At 54.6% G+C, this 21,149-nt stretch overlaps 12 protein-coding genes across 12 annotated transcripts; 7 read left to right on the forward strand and 5 right to left on the reverse strand.

Annotated features, from left to right (window-relative positions):
* Positions 1-434: 434 nt before the first annotated feature.
* Positions 435-1,418, forward strand: NUU61_010170 (uncharacterized protein; the record flags this gene model as incomplete). The annotated part of the gene is made up of 1 exon (XM_056660695.1): positions 435-1,418. One exon carries the CDS (start codon positions 435-437, stop codon positions 1,416-1,418), a length of 984 nt encoding a protein of 327 aa, XP_056507193.1.
* Positions 1,419-1,856: 438 nt separating this feature from the next.
* On the forward strand, positions 1,857-2,602 carry NUU61_010171 (U6 snRNA-associated Sm-like protein LSm1; the record flags this gene model as incomplete). Its single annotated transcript, XM_056660696.1, has 4 exons — positions 1,857-2,031; positions 2,128-2,196; positions 2,253-2,368; positions 2,429-2,602. 4 exons carry the CDS (start codon positions 1,857-1,859, stop codon positions 2,600-2,602), a joined length of 534 nt encoding a protein of 177 aa, XP_056507194.1.
* A 932-nt stretch (positions 2,603-3,534) lies between these two features.
* On the forward strand, positions 3,535-4,299 carry NUU61_010172 (uncharacterized protein; the record flags this gene model as incomplete). Its single annotated transcript, XM_056660697.1, has 1 exon — positions 3,535-4,299. One exon carries the CDS (start codon positions 3,535-3,537, stop codon positions 4,297-4,299), a length of 765 nt encoding a protein of 254 aa, XP_056507195.1.
* Positions 4,300-4,498: 199 nt separating this feature from the next.
* NUU61_010173 (uncharacterized protein) lies at positions 4,499-5,029 on the reverse strand (the record flags this gene model as incomplete). Its single annotated transcript, XM_056660698.1, has 1 exon — positions 4,499-5,029. One exon carries the CDS (start codon positions 5,027-5,029, stop codon positions 4,499-4,501), a length of 531 nt encoding a protein of 176 aa, XP_056507196.1.
* A 304-nt stretch (positions 5,030-5,333) lies between these two features.
* On the reverse strand, positions 5,334-6,362 carry NUU61_010174 (D-2-hydroxyacid dehydrogenase family protein; the record flags this gene model as incomplete). Its single annotated transcript, XM_056660699.1, has 1 exon — positions 5,334-6,362. The coding sequence occupies one exon, from the start codon at positions 6,360-6,362 to the stop codon at positions 5,334-5,336; it is 1,029 nt and encodes a 342-aa protein (XP_056507197.1).
* Positions 6,363-6,710: 348 nt separating this feature from the next.
* NUU61_010175 (uncharacterized protein) lies at positions 6,711-7,414 on the reverse strand (the record flags this gene model as incomplete). The annotated part of the gene is made up of 2 exons (XM_056660700.1): positions 6,711-6,958; positions 7,012-7,414. 2 exons carry the CDS (start codon positions 7,412-7,414, stop codon positions 6,711-6,713), a joined length of 651 nt encoding a protein of 216 aa, XP_056507198.1.
* A 185-nt stretch (positions 7,415-7,599) lies between these two features.
* NUU61_010176 (uncharacterized protein) lies at positions 7,600-8,939 on the forward strand (the record flags this gene model as incomplete). The annotated part of the gene is made up of 2 exons (XM_056660701.1): positions 7,600-8,135; positions 8,195-8,939. 2 exons carry the CDS (start codon positions 7,600-7,602, stop codon positions 8,937-8,939), a joined length of 1,281 nt encoding a protein of 426 aa, XP_056507199.1.
* A 277-nt stretch (positions 8,940-9,216) lies between these two features.
* On the reverse strand, positions 9,217-10,161 carry NUU61_010177 (NmrA/HSCARG family protein; the record flags this gene model as incomplete). Its single annotated transcript, XM_056660702.1, has 1 exon — positions 9,217-10,161. One exon carries the CDS (start codon positions 10,159-10,161, stop codon positions 9,217-9,219), a length of 945 nt encoding a protein of 314 aa, XP_056507200.1.
* A 233-nt stretch (positions 10,162-10,394) lies between these two features.
* NUU61_010178 (uncharacterized protein) lies at positions 10,395-10,765 on the forward strand (the record flags this gene model as incomplete). The annotated part of the gene is made up of 2 exons (XM_056660703.1): positions 10,395-10,606; positions 10,642-10,765. Coding segments are annotated over 2 exons (336 nt in total), but the record flags the coding sequence as incomplete, so codon positions are not given.
* Positions 10,766-11,251: 486 nt separating this feature from the next.
* NUU61_010179 (mRNA-binding protein RRP12) lies at positions 11,252-15,162 on the forward strand (the record flags this gene model as incomplete). The annotated part of the gene is made up of 3 exons (XM_056660704.1): positions 11,252-11,314; positions 11,372-13,282; positions 13,339-15,162. The coding sequence occupies 3 exons, from the start codon at positions 11,252-11,254 to the stop codon at positions 15,160-15,162; spliced, it is 3,798 nt and encodes a 1,265-aa protein (XP_056507202.1).
* Positions 15,163-16,210: 1,048 nt separating this feature from the next.
* On the reverse strand, positions 16,211-17,226 carry NUU61_010180 (uncharacterized protein; the record flags this gene model as incomplete). The annotated part of the gene is made up of 2 exons (XM_056660705.1): positions 16,211-16,711; positions 16,771-17,226. 2 exons carry the CDS (start codon positions 17,224-17,226, stop codon positions 16,211-16,213), a joined length of 957 nt encoding a protein of 318 aa, XP_056507203.1.
* Positions 17,227-17,564: 338 nt separating this feature from the next.
* On the forward strand, positions 17,565-17,804 carry NUU61_010181 (uncharacterized protein; the record flags this gene model as incomplete). Its single annotated transcript, XM_056660706.1, has 1 exon — positions 17,565-17,804. The coding sequence occupies one exon, from the start codon at positions 17,565-17,567 to the stop codon at positions 17,802-17,804; it is 240 nt and encodes a 79-aa protein (XP_056507204.1).
* Positions 17,805-21,149: the final 3,345 nt, after the last annotated feature.

Genomic DNA, 21,149 nt, shown 5'->3' on the forward strand with positions numbered 1-21,149 from the left:
ATCCATCAGACAAAAAAAAATCATCCGCCCAGCGCCCCGCTCGCCCCCTCCATTGCCTAGCGTACACCCTGAGAATGATATTCCCCTTTCAACGTCGAGCCCCCTCGGCAGCCACAGCCATGGATTCGTGAATTGGCGCAGAGGCGGCATCCCCACTCTGTACGTGCAGAAATGCGCTCCCCAATGTCATGCATGCTGACCGTCAGGCCACAGGCGCAGATTCCGCGTTTCGTCTGGAGAACGAGAAAGTCCCCGAGGGGCATGGTATAGATAGAGCGCTGGAAGAGGTATGTCTCTTTCTCTTTCTCCGCCTCTTCCTTTTGACTCCTCTCTTTGCCGCGCGCATGACACGGCATAAGCGATTACCGTGAATGCTGACGCGATCCTCTCAGTTTCCCGGTACTATTCTTCTTCTCCCCCCCCCCGCGCGGAGCATGTCGGAGCGAGCGCCTGCTCGTCCGAGCGATACTGCTCAGGACGACCCCGGCCAGCGCCCTGGTTCTCGTCAAACCTCACGACTCCCCGAACAGTGCCTGTCTGAGTCCACGAGCCGAGACCCCCACCACAAACCGCAAAGTGAAGTGATGATCATCCGCGGTATGCCCTCGTCTTCGCCGTCGGTCTCCTCCGCCGATACCCGGTCTAGTTCCCGATATGAGGGTGTGACGGTTCATGCCCGCGCAGAGAGTGGAACAGGGTCTGAGGGAACCGGTCGCAGCGCTGGCGCTGAGCCGGCGGTTCTGTCGCACGCTTCTTCTTCTTCTTCTTCTTCTTTGTCATCATCGTGGGATACGGCGTCGTCGAAGGCACCATTTGCTTCTGTTGGCTTGGAGTCACCGCGGCGCATCTATGCTTGTCTCTTTCATATGCTTGACTGCCATGAGTCTTTTGATGATGCTGTGCAGTGGCGGACTCATGTCCGTAGTCACTTTCGCATGCACCAGCCCCCGTCCACGGCCCGATGTCCGCTGTGCCCGAGTACCAAGTTCATTGACGGCGTTGCAAATCCTGTTTCATCTCCTGTGCTGGAAGGTACCAAGTCAGTCCAGGACAGCGACCCTGTTGCTGTGGCCTTGCCGCCGGGTCAGTCAAGTCAGTCAAGTCAGTCAGGGAAACCGGCTGCCTGGGATCGCATGCTCGACCATGTTGCCACCACCCACTACGAGCAAGGCCACACACTAGCCAGGAGCCGGCCAGACTTTGAGCTGATGCGCTACCTCTATGGACTGCGCATTATCTCCGACGCTCAGTTCAAGGTCCTCCAGCTTCCGCCCGCCCCGTCCAGTCCGGCTTATCATCGGTCTCAGGATGGCGTGCGCGCTAGTATTGGCTCCGCTGATGAACCATACTGTGCACCGTATAGTCGACGGCGAGAGGAGAGGATGCGCGGTCAGCAAAGGGGTGTCAGTGTGGTTTGATGGTTTGATATCTTTTTTTTGTGAATACCCCACTCCCAGTTGTATAGCATGTTAAATATTTCCGGAGGGATTGATCTGGATTGTCAAAAATAAGCCAATGTATAAATTTGCGCAGGATTGAATAGTTTGGTTGTTTCTATAAAAAAATATATATATAAAAAGAAGATCCATGATGTAGACGAGTCAAGCACCGCAAACACACCGCCCTCGAGACTTGCAACTCCATCGCTGCGCATAACCAGCTGCGTGCTGCCGCTGGCTGCTTTTCCGACCGATTGCAGCCTGTCCCCAGAATGAGAATATCTTCCTTCCACGCCTAAATATCTTACCTTTCATCTCTCCCTCTCCTCTCCCTCCCCCCACGTTCCATTTCCCGCCGCGCCCCCGGGTCGCTGCCCCTCGTTTTCGAATTCCTTTTCCCCACCAACACCATCCACCATGGAGCGACTTCCTCTCAACGATAACCCTGCTCAAGCGCAGCAGCAGCAGCAGCAGCAGCAATCCTCACAGCAAAGTGTCCTCGGTCCCTCGGGGCCTATGCACCCGCCCGGTCCGCCGCAATTGCCGCCGCAGATGTTCACGACGGCTGCTCAATTGCTGGATCTGACTGATAGTATGTTGATCAGCTTGGCATGGGTTGCCTCTATATATATATGTAGAGAGGCAGGAACAAATAGGACAAGAATGGTCAATGGCTGACACCTTTCAGAGAAACTTGTCCTTGTCCTCCGCGATGGGAGGAAACTGATTGGGGTTTTGCGAAGCTGGGATCAATTCGGTATGGCATGGTTATACTCATTTTTTTTAACCAATATCCTTGATTGACCTGTTCAGCAAATCTTGTCTTCCAGGATACTGTGGAGCGCATCTATGCCGGCAAGCTCTACGCCGATGTCCCACGAGGCATCTTTGTCGTTCGCGGCGAGAATGTTCTCCTGTTGGGAGAAGTGGTACGTATCTTTACCTCTTTTCACTTTTTTTGAATTGTACTCATGCGACATTCTCTACAGGATCTCGATCGAGAAGACGAAATTCCTACCTCGGTCACCCGGGCTCCCTTCGAGGAAGTCTTCGAACTCAAAAAGAAGGAAGATAGCCAGCGCAAACGGGGCGACAAGAAGCGCTACACCGAGCTGCAAGCATTGGGATTCGAACCAGAACACAGCGGCGAGATCCTGTTTTAGTTGGTTTTTGTGTTATTTTTTTTTTTTCCAGTTTTCCAGTTTCTTGTCCGTGATGATAGTGTCACGTCCTCTTCTTTGCGTCGTGCCTCCCCGTAGATTGCCCTTGTTGGCTGTCTATGTGGGATCCACCTGTGATGAGTTAGGTTATATGCCCCGTGGCACGATGGATTTGTCTCTGAGAGCATCGGCTTTGGCGTTTGGTCGGAGGAGGATTTATCTCTCTTCCGTTGGTGGTTTAGGCTTTGAACGAAGAAACGATGAGCTATGGAGAAAGTCCCAATAGAGTAAATGGCTAAAGAGAACGACTAACGGGGGACGAATCGCCGCCAGCTTCAGAGGGGTTCTCCAGGGCTATACTATCGGATCCTCACGACCCTAACCCTAAGTCGTATCTATAGTCTGACGGTGAGAGATTGGGTGGTACCCTTGGACTATACCACAAAGATTATAAGTTTTGCAATAAAAAGATATGATGTAAATGTTTGAACTCGTTTATACAATGCATTTACTGGATGAACAGCTCTGTCTACCAGATCTTTATCGTCTGTGCTACAGCCTCTCCACCCCTTCCTACACTGCCACCATGCTGCGCACAGGGAAGTCTGAACTATTCCAGTGCCTATCCACGGGTCTACCGCCAAGCAAGTTCTGTGCCATGGCAGAAAGTATCTCAATCGAGCCTATGACGCCAATCTCTAACGCCCGATCATCCACCGAGGTGGCGATCCCCAGATCTGGCATGACCCGTACTCGGGGATCTTCAGGTCTGCAAGGCTCAGCCAACACAAAATACGAGCCAAGCTCAGCCAAGCCATGGGGTGATCCACTTTTTGCTCTTTATAGCAACTCCCGTATCGAACGAGGGTGGCCATGAGGTATAAAAGATGGCATGTTCGAGCATGCTGGAATGACAGAAATCATTCACAATCACCATGGCTACAACCACCAACACCAAAGTCGACTACACCGAGAAAGAGGTAGTCTCATCCGCGCAATCCGTGAGCTCAGCCAGCTCCGAGCGCACCCTCACCGATACCAACTTCTCCTTCTCTCCCTCTCGCACCCTGGCAATCAACGCCCGCGGCATCGGCGCCTTCCGTCTACCTCTCCCCGCCCGCCAAACCGAGATCTTCATCCACAATCCCGACGACACCGTCGCCTACATCTCCACCCGCGACAGTCTCTGGTCCGGCGATGCCGTGCTGTCCGACCCGAAACGCGGCAATCTCATCCGCACCGACTACTTCTTTGGCCCGACCCGCGGCCCGGTGCTCCGGCTCCTGCAGAGCCCGAGTGTGCTCGCCGACGAGCTGAAGATCTCGGGCAAGTGGGGCTCGCGCGCGGTGCAGTTTATGGGGTCTGGTGGACTTCTGCTGGAATGGGGCTATGCTAAGGAGAAACGTGCTGATGGCAACAAGGTCAACTTGATTGTTTTGAACGTCGTCGATGGTCAGGGTAAAGAGCCACAGAATCGTCGTATTGCGCAGCTGGCGCGTGGTCAAGATACTCGTACGCCTGGCACTTCGCGATGCGCTGCTGGCAATGGTGGGGAATTGCAGATCGATGAGGCGGCGCGGCAGTCGCTTGAAGTGGATGAGGCTATTGTGGTCGCGACGTGTCTGTTGATGCTCAAGCGCGAAATTGATCGGCGGCGTCTGGTGCAATGTGTTGTTATTGCGGGAGGGGGAGGCAGCTAAGCTGGGGAGATGTATAGACCAAGGTGACAGCTCCATGGCAGTGTACACTTTACATTTTTATGATAATTTCGACGACCTCTGGGCTTTTCTCATTTTTCTCATTTTTCTCATCTCTTTGTCTATTTGATATCTTGTAGACACTGGGTTTCGTGTCTATCTATTTTCCCCCTCGACTTTTCCTAGACTTCACGTATTTCATTCAATGCCGCTCGTGCAGCAACTCTGCAATATGCCCATTAAGCCAGTACCCATCCAACTCATCAGGAGGCATCGTTTTCGCCCCAGGAATCCACCCACAACAGACCTCACCCGCCCCGCAGGTGCACTGAAACGGCTGGTCCATTTCCCACTCGGTGCTCGGGTAGAAGAAGGTCAGCGCATGGCCCTTCTTCAACGGCCGTTCGTCGACAACGCGCACCTCCATGCGCGCCATATCGAAGATCAGCGACGGCGCGCACGAGTGGTTGCAATACACCAGGTCGGAATTGAGCTCGATGTGCGTGTCGCGCCCTGTTTGCACGCTCGTGTACGCTTTCTTGCCCGGCGTGGCGGTGGTGATCTTGGCGAAGAGTGCCCCGGCTGGTAGGTCGACCAGCGAGAATGCCCCGCTGCCAAAGGCCTTTGCGCTGCGGTTGACGTACAGCCGGTCGGGATGGGTCGGAGGAGATGGTTCGAGGAATGTGGGTGCTGTGGGCACCGCCACTGGTAGAGGATCTGCGGAGGGGGCCATGTTGAAGCAAAGAGAGGAAGAGGAAGAGGACGAGCGCAGGTGTGGTGTGATCCTACCAGGCCAATTGCTTCTCTTATACACTCCACAGGGTCAACCTTACCTCTTTCCCTTCAACCGAGGATGCGCTCATCCGAGGCTTGCAGAAACCATGACGCCAACACACCCTCATGAAACCCCACTATGCTCTGTGGGGAAGCAATCTACGGGCCGATCGCCAGGAGTCGGCTCGGTGAGCTCCCACATGCAAGACAATTGAAAAGACAATTACAAAAGTGGAAACATGTCCGGTCAAAGTGGACTTGATCTAATTCATCTTGCGCAGCAGTTCCCGTCTGTCTAACCATTGCTCCAAATTCTCGGCCACCTCCCGATACCACCCGTGCAGCAGTTCTTCTTCTCCATAGCCCATGTGGGGGGTAAGCAGTACTTCACTGCGTCCGTCCTGACCCCAGGCGGTCGTGCGCCATGGGCTGTTCAAGGGCAATGGTTCCGGGTCGAAGACATCTAGAGCAACACCTCGGATGCGCCCAGCGTTCAGGGTCTCGAGCAATGCCGGCTCGTCAATCAATGGCCCACGCGACGTGTTGACGATCATAGCCGTCGGTTGAAGCATCGCCAGGTCTGCGGCCCCGATGATTACCCGGCTGCGGTCGGAGAGGACATGGTGCACACTCAGGACGTCGGCGCGCGCAAGAAAATCTGCCTTGGAGGGCGCGACCACGAAGCTACCCGCCGGCAGACCCTGTTCTTGCGCTTGTGCATCGGCTTTCGCTTGGGTCAGGTTCGTCGACCAAGCGAGGACATTCATGCCAAAGGCCTGCACCGCAATCTTGCCCACCTGTGAGCCCAACTTCCCCAGACCCAGCAGCGCCAATGTCTTGCCCGACAGATTGATCCCCAGCGACCCTTGCCACCCGCCCTGTTTGACGGCTGCGTCATCGCGTGCCACATGCCGGGCCAGCGCCAGGATCAGCGCCCACGTATGTTGCACGGTCGAGTTCACCCCAGGCGGCCGTCCCTCGGTTCCGGCGACTGGAATGCCTCGGTCGGTACAAGCTTGGAGGTCGAGGGATAGGTTGCGGGTGCCCGTGGTCAAAAGCAATCTCAGGTTCGGGAGAGCGGCCAGGGTTTGTGCCGAGAAGGGAGTCCGCTCGCGCATGGCTAGCACCACATCGAAGGGCTGGAGGCGCTGTACAAGTGCATCTTGCTGTGCCGGGTCGCGGGGATCGAGGGTGTCGGGGAAGGTGGCGATATCGATGCGCGACTCGAGGTGAGCAAAATGGGCGCACGCAATGCCCTGGTAATCGTCCAAGATGGCGAATTTGGGTGCCATGATGTAGAGGAAGTAGTGTCTATTGCGACAAATGTTGGAGAAGCTGTAGCTTTTGTATACGCTTCCCCCCGGCCTGTGGGGAACGGCCGGGTAATCGGTCCATTACACGAGTGTTTATTGTATACAATAGACTTAGAGCATATAGCCATTGATGGATTGGTTCACTGGGCAATGATAAATTCTACAAGCTAATCGACCTCTCATCTCTCATCTCTCCTCTCAATTCCAGCCAGATCGCTATGGTCTACAGAACATCGACTTCGGCTCTTCTCTGCCCGGGAGAAGTCATTGCCGACACGCGAGTGGATTTCTCCATGAGCATCAGCTTATAGATTGTATAAATCTCAATTATGACACTGGATCCCGGATCATCACCAGGAACGTCTCTCCTCCCACACCCCCAAAAGGCGCAAAGTCCATGGTGAGTACCTCCACGGGCTTCCACCCGTGCTTGCGGTAGATAGACTCTCCCTCGGGCGTGGCCTCGAGGTAGATGCGCTTTTTCCAGGCGTCTGCCTTTTGCGTGCCCCAGTTCAACAGCGCTGAGCCGACCCCGCGTCCTTGATATGCGGGCAAGGTGCCGAGCAGGTCGAGAACTAACCGCAACGCTTTAGAGATGACCCCGGTTTGATTCTTGGGAGGTACTTACCCATGTCCTGGTCCGTGGTGTGTCGCTTGCGTGCAGCCTCTAACAGACCCTTGAAAGCACTGTAGATGTCCTCGTTCATCGGTCGCGGCGCAAACGGGACGGGGTCTTTGGCGGCCAGGGCAGCCTGCTCGCTCAGCACGGGTAGTGTCTGTCCAAACCCCAAGGCCTCTGGGATGAGCCAGCGTGCGTAGCCAGCAATCTCTCCGTCAGTCACTTTCAGAACATGCATTTGGGGGTTGGCCAGATGTTTCATGGCGACGATCGCCTTATAGTCCTGAAGCGTGGATGCACTGGTCTGCGGGAACACCTCGGCCAGCAGACGGCGATTCTGGAAGCTCTGCGTGTTGATGCGGGCCAGTGCGGGCGCATCGGCCTCGGTGGCATATTGAATGAGATAACTCATGGTGCGATGAAGAGAACCAAAGGGAAAGCCGGTGCATTGTTTTATTTACTGCCTTGACTCATCCCGATGCACCCGATTACCTTTCTCCCCCCCCCCCCCCCCCACAGCCCCCACAAGCCCCCCAGGAATGTCAATCCGTCAATCTTTTCTCTTTTCTCTTTTCTCCTCCGCAGTCTGATTCAGCAATGAGACTCTCCTCCCTCCTGCGTCTGCTCAGACAACCTGCCGCCAGGGTTCTGCTCGTCGCCGGCCTCGTTTACCTCCTAGCCTTTCAATACTGCCGCCTACGCTTCTGGCGCGATCCGCACTCGGCCTTCTTTGATATCCGCAACGTCTTCGAGTGGAAGTACAGTCTCGTCCGCGAGCACGAGGCCAAACACTTCACCTCCATCTACAATGCGCCATCCGATGGCTCCCAACCTGAGCGCGGCCGCGATCGCCCCCTGATGTGTGCGGCGCTCGCCACGGTCAAACGCGACACGGACGACTATTTCGAGGCTACCGTGGGTTCGATCCTCAGCGGCCTCGATCCCCGTGAGCGACATGCTCTGCACCTGGCCGTGCTCTTCGCCAATACCGACCCTTCTCAGCATCCAAGCTGGGGCCAGCGATGGTTGAATCGCTTGGCAGACTCGGTGTCATCGTATAATGTGTCGGAGGCAGAGTTCCGCCATATGCAGGAGCTGGAGAAAACCCACAACTTTTATGAGAAGGGAGTTTAGTATGTGCTTTATCCAATCGGTCGTGGTGCTTGGGTGGTCTGGGTCTAACGGCTGCTAGTGACTACGTGTACCTGCTGAACCAGTGTCTCGAAACCGGCGCCCCGTATATTTTCATCCTGGAGGACGACGTGATTCTTGCGGACGGCTGGATGATCAGAACCCTCCATGGGCTTCACCAAATTTCGCAAGGACCGCCCGCCCGCAACGGATCCTGGCTGTATCTGCGACTCTTCTACACCGAAACCTCCCTGTCGTGGACCTCGTCGGACTTTTGGTATCGGAACATGCCGCTGGCCTTCTTCCTGGTCATGGCATCGGGGCTGGTGTTTTTCTTGACCGTCCGGTGGCGCTGGCCAGCCACTCGGGGATACGTGGACAATTGGACGATTGCAGCGGTGTGTCTGGTCGTTCTGCCGGCCTTTACAGGGCTGATGTACATGGTGGGCAAGTACTCGCTGCTCCCGTTACAAGGAGTTGTGGAGATGAATGCCTACGGCTGCTGCACCCAGGGTCTGGTGTTCCCGCGCGAACAGGTCGGCCCGCTGGTGGCCTATCTGCAGGAGCGCAAGAGCGGCCAGACCGACAGCATGATTGAGGAGTATGCCACTAACACCGGGTTGACCCGGCTGGCCCTGGCGCCACAGCAGTTGCAGCATGTCGGTCTCCGCTCCAGTCGCGACAACCTCGAGGTCAACACGCAGAGCACTTGGGCGTTCTGGTTCGAAGAGAACAATGCCGAGCAATTAAAGGCCGAGCATCGGCACTTGCTGGAGACCAGCGACGGTGATTGGGTTTTGGATTGACGTTGGGGTTGATTCTGACCCAAATCTCATTGGCATAGCGTTGATTTTTTATCTACACGTCTTGAGTATTGTTCATTTTCTTCTCAAGACTTGCATTCTGTATTCTCAACCTGTGCAGTACCATATTTAGCTTAGACTGCATATTTCTATCTGGCACTTGTGAATATTGATTGAACCATTTCTATACTTCAGGGATTCGTGATATGGACGATGTGGACGCTGAAACTAGCTATATACAGGGATTATGTCCTCTCCACCCAGTCATATATTTCCAATCTCACTGCTTATACAGCGCCTCGGCATTCTTCTCCACGAATTCCTCAAAGCTGGTCACCTTCCCGCGGGCCTGTTGCACCGTCCACTCAACCGACTCCTTACTGTTCGGCCCAAAGTAACCCGGGTTCTGGATGAACTGCATCATCGGCACAATCGACTCCCGGTAGCCCTCGGGCATAAAGCTGGTCCATTGCTCCTGGGAGATCTGGTTGTAGATGGTCTTGTTGCCCGTGATGCGGGTCAGGATCTCGGCGATCTGGCTGTACTTGTACAAGCCCGACGCCGCGTAGAAGATCTTCCCGTTGTATTGCTCCGGGTTCGCCAGGATGGCACCCACATACTTGCCCGTGTCGCCGACCGTGTTGACGAGCGGGACCGCCGTATCCGGCTCGAGGAAGTTGGTGATCGCGTACGTGGGCTCGCTGCCCTCCTCGCCGGGCAGCAGTCGCGGCGCCTGGTTGCCGAAGAAGTTCTGCATGAAGTTGCCCGGCGCGAAGAACGCACTGTGGATCGGCAGCGTCCGGATGTACACCTCTGCGTCGGCCTTGGAGTCGAACGCCGGCACGGGTCGTCCGTGCAGTCGCTCGGCTGCCACGCACGAGCTGAAGATGATGGATTTGGCGCCCGCGGCCACGGCTTCGTCTGCCACGGCCTTGGCCTGGCGGTACTCGCGGGGCTTGAGCTGGTCATCGTAGATCGAGACCGTCACCAGGAACACGGTGTGCGCATTCGCCAATGCGGCGGGCAGTGTCTCGGGCGAGTCGGCGTCGGCTGCGACGACCTCGACGCCACGGCTTTGCAGCTCCTGGGCGTCTGGCCGGGAGGCATTGCGGGTAATGGCCCGCAGACTGTATTCCTTGGAGAGAACGGGGTCGTTGAGGACATAGTCGATCACGGATCCACCCTGTTGGCCGGTGGCGCCGAAGACAACGAGAAGCTTGGACATGGGGTTGAGGAGTAGAAGAGACTCAATTAAATTGAATAGATGATAATGGTAATAGACTGGTTTGATGCTGGGTTTGAGAGGGATTCGACCAATCTTAAAATATGTATGCTTCGGGGTGAGCTTCGGGTGTATAGATCCAAGTCACCCACGCTTATAGCCGATGGAATTAACGGCCCCACGGAGTTTACACGCGAGTCAGTGTCGCACTCAGCCTCCTCGGCCCTGTCCACAGGTGGACCCTCGGTCACACATGGCATGTTCTGGTTATTGTCAAAGCAATCCATCCTGAATTTGTGACCCACTGCAAGTATCTCGGTACCATCGGCGATTCACGGCCAGTCTGTATCTACGAGATGGAGCATCTTCCTGGGACTGCTCACATAATGGCGTGCATGCCTCCAGACGAAATATCCCGACAGCATAACACTATCAAGGACTTTGCAAGGTACGCCTAGCAAAGTTTTGAACATTTTAGAACAGGCTCTTTGTACAGGCATGGAACACCAATCTACAGCCATGCTCAGATACAACCGCGGCCTTGCTTATGAAGTTTCAACCAAGTTTTGACCTTCTTGCTCGAAACCTGCCGTCTCGCTTTGCATGAAACCCAGAAAGGGTCCGCAAAGAGCTCCCGTCTCTCTTCAAAGCTCTCCCCTTTATTCTGAGCCACGGTGACCTTAACGTGATGAATCTCTTCGGGAAATAGCAGGGGCTTTCTTTCCACAAAAAAAAGCTTAACTCTCCGAGATGTTCCATTGTATTGAAATATCAGATGAAATGAGAGCTGTCAGGAATACGATGGAGAGAAGGAAGTTGGAAGGAGAAAAGGGACGTACTATTCCGATCCCCAAACCGTTCTCGTTTGTAGGCGATGCCCTTGTTTACTCGAGGCATATTCGGGGCATGTAGACAAAAAAATCAAGTAAAATAAAATAACAGATAAATCACATAGATCAACGTAGAAAGTTAGAGGATGTAGGGCTCCGTATCCATGGTCCCCCTCGGCTTATCGATAACTCCCGCCAAGACACCTTTTTTTTTCCTTCACGATTTTTCTCCTCTCAAGCCCAACCCTCCTGTCGTCGATAACATGGCGACTCTGGCGGAGAAGCTCGAGAAGATCAAATCTCCCAAGCTGCAGAATCAGCACCATGTAAGTTTCTTGTCAAATCCTGAAATTCTCCCCTCGACCTCCTGCTGATTGCTGCAGACTGCCGTGGTGCTCTCTGCGGTGGAAGACACACTCCGCGATCAAAAAGCCGATTTCTCACCGACCGCATATTTTGCTGCGCTCCTTGCGCTTTTGTCTCAGTCACTGTCGGCCTCGCAGGGCATTGTGAACAAGGACCTGGCAACTTCGGTCGTCTACCTTCTCGACCTCACAACCGCCTACGTCCCCGCCCCGATCCTTCGCTCGAAATTCTCCCAAATTCTCACTGGTCTCGCGCCCGCGCTCTCCCTGCCCGAGGTTGAGGCCCCGCTGCTGCGCCCGTCGATTGGCTGTCTAGAATCGCTGCTCATCGCCCAAGATGCCGCAGCCTGGAATCTCCCCCACACTCAGATCGGTCCGCGCCGGGCCACCGCCGGCCTACTGAGCCTCTCGGTCGACCATCGGCCCAAGGTGCGCAAGCGCGCCCAGGAGGCACTGGTGAAGGTTCTCAAAACGCCCCCGCCGAGCCCGTCGCTGGATCACCCTGCGGCGGACATGTGCGCCGAGTCCGCAATGAAGACACTCGGCGACAGCATTGCGGCCGCGGCCAAGCAGAAGAAGGGTCGGCACGATGCGCAGCACCGCGAGAATCACGAGCCTCTGGTTATCCATTCGCTGCAATTGGTTAAGACTATCGCCTCGGCGTCAGGCGGTTGGCCGAGCAAGAAAATTGAAGCGCTGTGTGAACTGCTGATGAATGCCTCGCGTTCCAGCAACGAGTACATCACCATGGGGGCATTTGAGGTCTTCGAGGTCATTTTCGAAGGCATGGCCGACGAATTCTCCTCATCCAAGCTCCCGCGTTTGTTGGACGCCATCTCCGAACTCAAGCCCGCTCAGAATGACTCGCAGCTTCTCCCGCCTTGGATTGCAGTCTTGTCTCGCGGCTACGATGTGTCTGCGCAGATCAGCCCCGAGGATACCTTTGAGAAGCTGCCGGGTCTGTTTCAGCTGATTGCCGGGTTTTTGGCGTCGCCCTCGCACAACATCCGCGTGTCGGCATCCGAGTGTTTGATCTCGTTCTTGCACAATTGCATTCCGGGCAGCGTGATTGTGGAGCCGTCGATTTACGACGAGAAGACGCTGGAGAAGCTGGCGCGCGCCGCCATCGACCTGCTCTCAGTGAAATACCAGGCGGCGTGGATGGAGGTATTCAATGTGTGCGCCGCCATGTTTGACTGCTTCAAGTGGCGGTCGAGTCCATTCCTGGATAATATTGTCACGACGATCGGAGAGCTGCGCAGCAACGAGTCATTCCACGGTAAGAAGGAGGCCGATCGCGTGCTGGGCAGTGCCATCCAGGCGATGGGCCCGGCGGCCGTTCTGGAGATTCTGCCATTGAACATTATCGAGCAAAAGTCTGGTCAGCCTGGTCGTGTCTGGCTGCTGCCCATCCTCCGGGATAATGTCACCAACACCGATCTGCGCCATTTCCGCGCAGAGATGGTACCTCTGAGCGAGGCGCTATACCAGAAGGTGGTGAATTTCAAGGCTGCCGAGAAGTCGGTCGAGGTGAAGATTTTCGAGACCTTAATCCAGCAGACCTGGGGCATCCTGCCAGGCTACTGCGCATTGCCACTTGATTTGGTCGATGCTTTCGACCAGAGCTTTGCCGAGCTGCTGTCCAACGTCTTGTACAAGCAGACCGAGTTGCGTGTCGATGTCTGCCGCGCCTTGCAGAATCTCGTCGAGTCGAACCAGGCAATTCTGTCCGTCGAAGGCGACGAAGATGACCTTATCCTGCAACGTCGTATTACCAAGGCGGCCGCTACAAAAAACATCACTCATTTGGCTGGATTCGCAAGTAATCTGCTCGCGGTGCTTTTTAATGTCTACAGCCAGACGCTTCCGCACTACCGCGGCTACATCCTTGAGTGCATCAATGCCTATTTGAGCATCACCCCTGAAAAAGTAGGAATTGACTTTTCTATGTGTGTCTTAATTCAGACTAATTTGTGTTATCGCAGGAACTCAATGAAACCTTCGTGCGGGTCACATCGATGCTCGAATCATCCTTGGCTTCTGAACAAGAAGCAGCGGCTCAGCAAGGAAACCCACAGCAGGGCTCGTCCGACAAGATGCCGCCGACCTCACACACTCTGATTGATCTGGTTATTGCCATGTCGATTTACTTGCCTCGCTCCAGTTTCAACGGTCTGTTCGCTCTGGCGGCAGCCATTCTCAATGGCTCGTCCCCGAACCCGGACCAACAACTGATCAAGAAGGCATACAAATTGATTCCCCGGCTCGCCTCGACAGAGACCGGCAGTTCCGCGCTGCAGGAGCGTAGCAGTGATCTGCAAGCTTTGATGCTCGCCACCGCTGACAAGACTCCTGCATCGGGCCGGCGCGACCGCATGCTCGCCATCCACGAGCTGATTACACACTTGCCCACCTCAGACTTGCACTTCATCCCGTCAATTCTGTCTGAGGTGGTCTTGGGGTGCAAGGAAAGCAACGAGAAAGCACGTACCGCGGCGTTCGATTTGCTGATCCACCTTGCCCACCGCACCATCGACGCGGAGCGAAACCCGGCTGGCACCGTGATCCGCAACGCGCTGGTACCACACATGCCAGACGACTCACCCGACGCCCCGGCCACGATCGAGGAGTTTTTCACCATGGTCTCGGCCGGTCTGGCCGGCTCGTCGCCGCACATGGTGGCTGCGTCGATTACGGCACTGTCGCGGCTCTTCTTCGACTTCTACACCCAGCTCCGCCCCGAAGTTCTCACAGACCTCGTTCAAACCGTCGAGCTTTTCCTCACAAGCAACAACCGCGAAATCGTCCGGTCGGTTCTCGGGTTTGTCAAGGTCGCTGTGGTGGTTCTTCCCGAGGAAGCCTTGCGCCCGCGTCTGTCCGCTCTTGTTCCCAATCTGATGGTGTGGAACAAGGAGCATAAGGGCCGGCTCCGCAGCAAGGTGAAGGGCATTATTGACCGGCTGGTGCGCCGCTTCGGCGCCCCACTCATGGAGAGTCTGGTTGGCGAAGCGGACCGCAAGCTGGTCGTGAATATCCGCAAACAGCGCGAGCGCAGCAAGCGCAAGAAGAAGGAGGGCGCGGCTGATGGGGAAGACGAGGATGCGGATGACCAGACAGCCGATCCACAACCCAATAATGCTTTCGACAAGGCGGTGTATGGCTCAGATCTCTCCGATGACTCGGACGACTCGGACGATGATGCCAGCGAGATTGACGTCGACAACGAGGGCATCGCCCGCATCAAGGGCCGCGGCCCCGCCAAGAAGAAATCCGCCCAGAGCACGCAATACATCCGCGAGCTCTCACCCGAAGACAACCCACTGGACCTGCTGGCGCCCGACGCCCTGGCTAACATCTCCACTACCAAACCCAGCCTGCGTTTCCTCAACACCGGCCCCGGTGCCAAGAAGAAGCGCTCTGCTAAGGTCGATGCTGACGGCCGTCTGGTCCTCGGCGACGACGACACTGCCGCCGACGTCGACATGAGCGGCGCGGCCCCGGGCCCGAGCGGAGTGAACGCCTATCTTGCCGCCGTGAGCGGACCCGACGCCGTCCGCCGCGGCCAGAAGGGCAAGGTGAAGATGGGTCAGTCGCAGAAGAAGAATACCGGTGATGGCATGGACCTGGACGACGAGGATGACAACACCATGAACGACGATCTCCGTGCCTCGGGCTCAGGCCAGGGCCGTCGTGGACTGGGTATGCCCAAGACCCCCGGTGCGCCGGGCGGTGGGCGCATCGAGAAGCGTCGAAGCCCTGGAAAGAGCGGCCGGGGAGGCATCCGCGCTGGTAGGGGACGTAGACGCTAGATGGAAAGTGTGGTTTGATGGGGGAAGTTGGAAAACCACAAAATAAACAAAATAAAAGCACAGTCAACAGGCTCAGCATGCGGTGCAATGGTGTTTTTTTTTTTCTTTCGACTATTTTTTTTCTATCTCTTTTCTATCTATCTTCTTTTTTCTGTCGTGCTGTTTGGCACTCGATGGTATGTGGTATAGTTCGTCCTTGGTTCCTCGTTCAATACCCGCGCTGGTTGATTCTGGAGGAGTCGGGGTAGAAGATTGCGTGTCGTGATGATTACTAGCCCTGGTTCTACACGTCAATACAAAGTGTTCCATCAAAATTCTCGACTTGAACAACTCAAGCTCATTCTGTATATACTTGACCACTTCCTTCATGAAGCAGGATATACAACTAGATAGTTGGACAGTGGCTGTTATCGCGTGTCGAGCCCTAACTCACTGGCATACGCTACAAGGAACAGATTCTCAGACCAAAAAGCTGGGTATCAATTTCGCACTCGAGCACATACATACAAGTATAGAAGAACAAGGTCCCGAGAGAGAAAAAAAGGTCTGGAGAGGACAGCTCCTCCAACCAGCCTCGATGATCTGCAAGACAGACAAATATCTCAAATAGAAGAGGGGGAAAAAAGGAGAAGAAGAAGAAGAAGAAAACATCAAAATGCAAAGGGAGAATAAACCATGGGCTCCCCTGCCCAGTCCGGATGCCACGTCCAAAAAGAATGCCACTCCCAGACGCCGGTTGCATTGTGAGATGCAACATGTCAAAAATGTTATAGTCATAGCCACGAGGGACGAAAAACAATATCGGCAGACGAAATAATTATAAGAAAAAGAAAAGAAAAGAAAAAAAAAAAAAAAAAAAAAAAAAAGCCACATATCCAAAGAGAGGAAGAGGTCGTCCCACGTTCCTCTCTTGCTCTCTCGCTCTCTGGGCATCCGAAGCACACACTGAGGTTGGGAGTGTCTTGATGCCAGGCCAGGGAGAGAGTTTCTGGAGTCTTGAGTAGATTTTTATTTGTTTTCGAGGGTTTCTTCATCAACGTGGGGCTCGTCAGGACTCTTTCCGGGCCTTGCCCAGCCAAGTCTGCCACCATCGACATACACCGAGGACGGCAGCACGGCCGTCGTCCTTGCGCTCTGTGCCGTCGGGATTGCCCAAGACCATGGCGAAGACCCAGAAAAAGGCGGCGGTCCAGGCAAACAAGAGAATGGCCACGCTTAAGAGCGGCGACAGTACCAAGACACTGATGGCAGCGCCGACAGAGTAGCCAGCGCTCGGGTCGGAGAGGTCGGAGTCAGGCTCGGTGCGGATCCACTGCGTGGACGCGGACCGGTTTGATACAGCCGGCGGCCGCATGCCGACGAGTCGTTCGTGGACGTGCAGCGCCGGGGAGAGGAGGTCACAGAGCTGGCCGGTGAAGGAAATGGAACGGAGATATGAGGATAGCGCGCAGAGGCGGGCGGGCAAGACGAGGATGGCGAAGAGGACGGCGCCAATGGTATAGAGTGAGGCGCAGAGCGAGAAAATGGGGACGGGGAGTGAGAGTCGGAACTATATATCTATGTCAGACGGCGCCTCCATCAGAATACACACCCCCAAAATAAACTTACCAGCATCAGCAGAGCATCCTGGCTGGCATCGGATGGATCGTCATCGGGAATGCCGCGCTTGTGCACCCGCGATGTGCTGGGGGTGGACTGGTCGCCTGACATTAATGATGGCGGGTCTGCCCAGCTGCCCCGAGGGCGATCTTCCTTGTATGCGGCGCTGGAGAGCGATGCCCGGGTGACGACGGGGTCGTCCTCGCCGCGAGGTCCTGGTCCCGGCCACGATGGCTCCGCCGGCTGAGAGTGATAGGGGAGGCTGCGCGGGCCGGCACGAGGGCTGGCGTCGTGGGCCGGCCAGTCGGCGGAGGGGCGAGTGCCGGCTGATGGAGGGGACGAGTGGTCTTGAGATCGGCGGGCCGCCGGGGCAGGAATGTGGATTGAATGGCGAGGAAGCGTCGTGGTGAGGGGGCCCTGATCCTGATGATAGGCAGGGCTATATGACATCTCCGGCGGCCGCATGACGAGCCGGAGAGGAAAGGAGGGACGAGACCCCGAAGAGGTGGTACAGCGCAGACGCACAGAGGGCGACTAATGAGACGAAGAGCTCACCACATGGTTTCCACGGCCATAGGGGGATGGGAGGGGGGGGGGAAGAGGGGGTAGAGAATGCCGCCGGGGTATAGAGAGGAGAGGAAATGGAGGGCAGGCCGGAGAAGGATGGGCGGAAAGAGAGATTTTATAAGATTTGCCCCGACGCAGCGCATGCAAGCAGAGCGGAAAGGCCAGGGAAGGCCGAGCCTACCGGCGGAGGAGCAATTATTCCAACTGTTTGCGGTGCCTCTTGCCAAGGTGCCCAGATGCCGAGCCCTTGGCATCGAGTCGAGCCTTCTGCCGCATTATCTCGAGGGTCGTCCATGGCGATCATGAATGCCCACCCCGAACAGCGTCCGCGAGAGAATTCAGGCTCGACTGCAGTGTCGGACAAGGATGAAAGCTGTCCTACAGCACCTCGCGATGGCCAGGCGACAACCAGCTGTGACCGACTGCCAAGCCGCCAAGCCGCTGCCGGGCCCCAGAGCCGCAACCTGAGGCGCTGATTGGCTCTGGGGCGTCATCTTGCTGCTTGGCGCATGCGCTGCATACGCTGTGTCGTCGCTACTGGGAGTGGTTGGGAGGAATATATCGATGGATGTATATCAGATGAGAGGTGCAAGAGGGTGTCGGAGAGCATTCTTCTGCTCCCCCTTCTCTTCCTTCGGTCTACCCGACGGCAAACACGGAATGCACCAAATCACCCAGATCCCACAAGCCGAGCATCTGCCCAGGCGCCGAGAGATTGGCACTGTCATCGAGAAAAAATTGAGTCTGAGGATGAGCCAATATCCATTAGGTAACCGTCACCATTGTTGAGCTCAAGACGTGAATCCCGACGCGCGCATCCTCCAATTTCCCCCATTCCCAGACTGACCTGGTCTTGGCCTGTTGCATCCTCCGCAGATATAGGGCGCTGTCTGCCCTGAGGTTCCTTGGAGAGGTCTTTTCCAGGAGAGCTTGTCGCTTGGCAGGTATTTGCCGGGGCCGTCTGGGCATCTCACATGCACCCAGGGATCCCGTGTCACCTGCTTGGCTGGCGAGTTGGAGGGGGGGGGGGGTTGAGAGGGCTTGCGTTGCCTGTCCCAGCTTTGTTTCGCTTATCAATCCCGTGTCTGCCTCCAGTGCTGTGGGTGTCTTGACGCCGTGGTGGTTGCCGAGAGGTCTAGTTATCTCTCTCTCCTGTGTGTGTGTGTGTGTGTGTGTGTGTGGATAGGTTGTCCGGAACTGACATCGGGGTCTTGCCGGTCTCTTCACTATCTTTCATTTTCGCACGAACCTGGCGAATCAAGTATATTGTTCGAATTGAATGGTTTCATCGTGGGTATGATCCATGAGTTTGTCATGACCAGCGATGGCCCGGTCGCAATGCCATGATCTGTGGGCCCCCACAAGGCAGAAGGTGGAGCCCGGATGGGTGTAGCCTTGTCTGCGAAGAATCAAATTGAGGGATCTGCCTCGGGGTTTGAAGCTGATGAAGCCAAAGAGGTTCGCTTTGGGGTCGAGTCACCTGCCACGCTCTTTACGACTGGCAGTCACTGACTGTGTGCTACTTCACTGTTTACTGTTTATCCTTTCACCATTCGGCATTTTGATGGTATCTCTTATCAATTGTCAGATTTCAATATTCGCAAAGACTTTTAGGGGAGAATATCTCGAAACACAGGCATTGATGGTTAGAAAGATGCCCGGTCGGCCAAGGCCATTCTCCATCTGGGGCGCAGGCTCACCCTGTCAGACTGGGAACTTTCTAGGGCTGACTGGGTATGTTCTTTCTTTTTTTCTTTCTTTCTCTTTTTTTTTTTGGTATTTTGTCTCTCGTTCTGGTGCCTTTTATTCCAATATTCCAACATTCCAACAACTGTCCAATATATCGATGGGTGGTGAGCTGATCCGTACCCAAGACGCGGTGGATTGAAAAGAGGACCAGGTCTTTGATCGCCCTTACTTAGCTTCCTTTGGGTACCCAAGGTACAGTAGGTAGTAGAACACTGGGTTCATGCTTATACTTGGGGACTTGCCGGGATCACCCTGTTAACTCTCTGGTTTGTGGTGTGTGATATCGACATCTTGTCTATTTTGGAATATACTTGCTACATACATTGTTAATGGGTTTTGGATGCTATTTTCGAACTGTACCTCTGGATCGACTTTTTTTCTTGTGTTCTCTGAAGAGAGTGGGTATATTTATAGATCCATGGATATAAACTGGTAAGGATACTCTTGAAGAACGGATAGAATCTCGAGATGTATTTATTAGGGCTGTTTGCTTATGGGGTTATCGATAAACTAAATATGTCAAAAGATATACAAATCAGTAGAACCAGAGAAACAATGTCTCAATACTTAGCAGGGATTGATCAGCCGTAGGACGGGTGTACGCACGGAATATATATATATATATGCAAATGCCCTAGTGACATTGGCTCTCTGCCTCCTCGATTCTCGGGAATCACGTCGTACGGTCCCACCATGTCTGCAACGACCCAGACCAGGGCGCTATCAATACATATAGCACAGGCTTTTTTGTGTGATGCACCCCGATCGGATCCACCAAAGAGGCTTGCAGGCCTGCAGAGAACGGGCATGCGCGCGGCTAAGCCCGGGCTCTTTGTCTCTGACGTTCTGTGGATCGGGGGATAAGGGGCCTACCAAGACATCTGACAGGGATGTTGGGAATGGAATACGAGGTTGTCTATCTACCTTCCATGGATTCTTTGATGGCGGAGATCATCGTCTGACTCGAGGTTTCAAACACTCTAAATCTCCCGGTTGTGTCACCCACGCGATGCAGTGATTCTGTGATAGGGGAGGGCCCGGAGAAAAAAAATAAAAATAAAAAAAAGAAGAAGAGATAAGACCTGGCGAGACAGATAACCGAGGTTACTGAGGTGTTTCACAGTAGAAACGGCTCGGGTAGGAAAGCCTAAGAAACTGGGGCTCTGACGACACGACAGAGAAGGCTTATTAGGAGACATCAGGCCGTGAATTTGATGGATTAAGATTAAGGATTCGAAGGATTCGAAGTATACCTTTGTCAAGGTAGTATCTCTCCAGGGCTGTTCGCAACCGTCCAACTGGCGTTACATACCCGTCACCCGCGGACCGAGGATGACTAAGAACGTGGCTCCCCTGATGGCATGACTAAGCGACGGAAAGGGGGGCGGTATGCAAGTCAAGCCTGCAGGGACAGGTTTGGGGGAGAAATGAAGGGGAATTATCAAAATCAAGTAAAAATTAGAATCAAATAAAAAGCACAAAGGAGGGACAGGGTCACTCGGCAGCTGTACACTGCATGATTCCGGGTTTGGGGCTGTCTGTGCTGGCCATGCAGTCGATTGACGTATATCAGTTTGATTTTATTTTATAATATATTTTTTTTTACAGGAGTGGGCCGTGGAATTTTCCTACGAAAAAAAGGGGGGAACCGGGATGTCGACCGAGCAGACGCACGGTCCAGTGTCGGATGAGCTTAGGCCCCATGGCAGAGGCTAATGTGCCTTAGTCCACGGGGCGCCCGCTCCACTTTCAGCCAGGAAGGACCATGTTCATAGAGTAACTTCATAATAATAATTATATCTATCTATCTCCATGGATCTGTGTCGAGGGAATCATTCGAAGAATTCTCCTCTTCTTTGAATTGAATTTGAATCGAAATAAAAAAATTTAACAAAATAAAATAAAATTCCATCAAAGAGAACCCATGAGGTCATCGAGTGGAGTCCCATATGGAGATCCCGAACATCCAGGCAAATATACGGCTCCCGCCAAATAACCGCCTCCAGATCCGCCCCATCGCCCTAGTCCATTCCTGGTCATTTCCACTTTTTTTCTTTTTTTCTTTTCTTTTT

Source organism: Penicillium alfredii, assembly GCF_028826965.1.
Source record: "Penicillium alfredii strain IBT 34128 chromosome Unknown utg000012l_segment0_segment0, whole genome shotgun sequence".
Lineage (NCBI taxonomy): Eukaryota > Fungi > Ascomycota > Eurotiomycetes > Eurotiales > Aspergillaceae > Penicillium > Penicillium alfredii.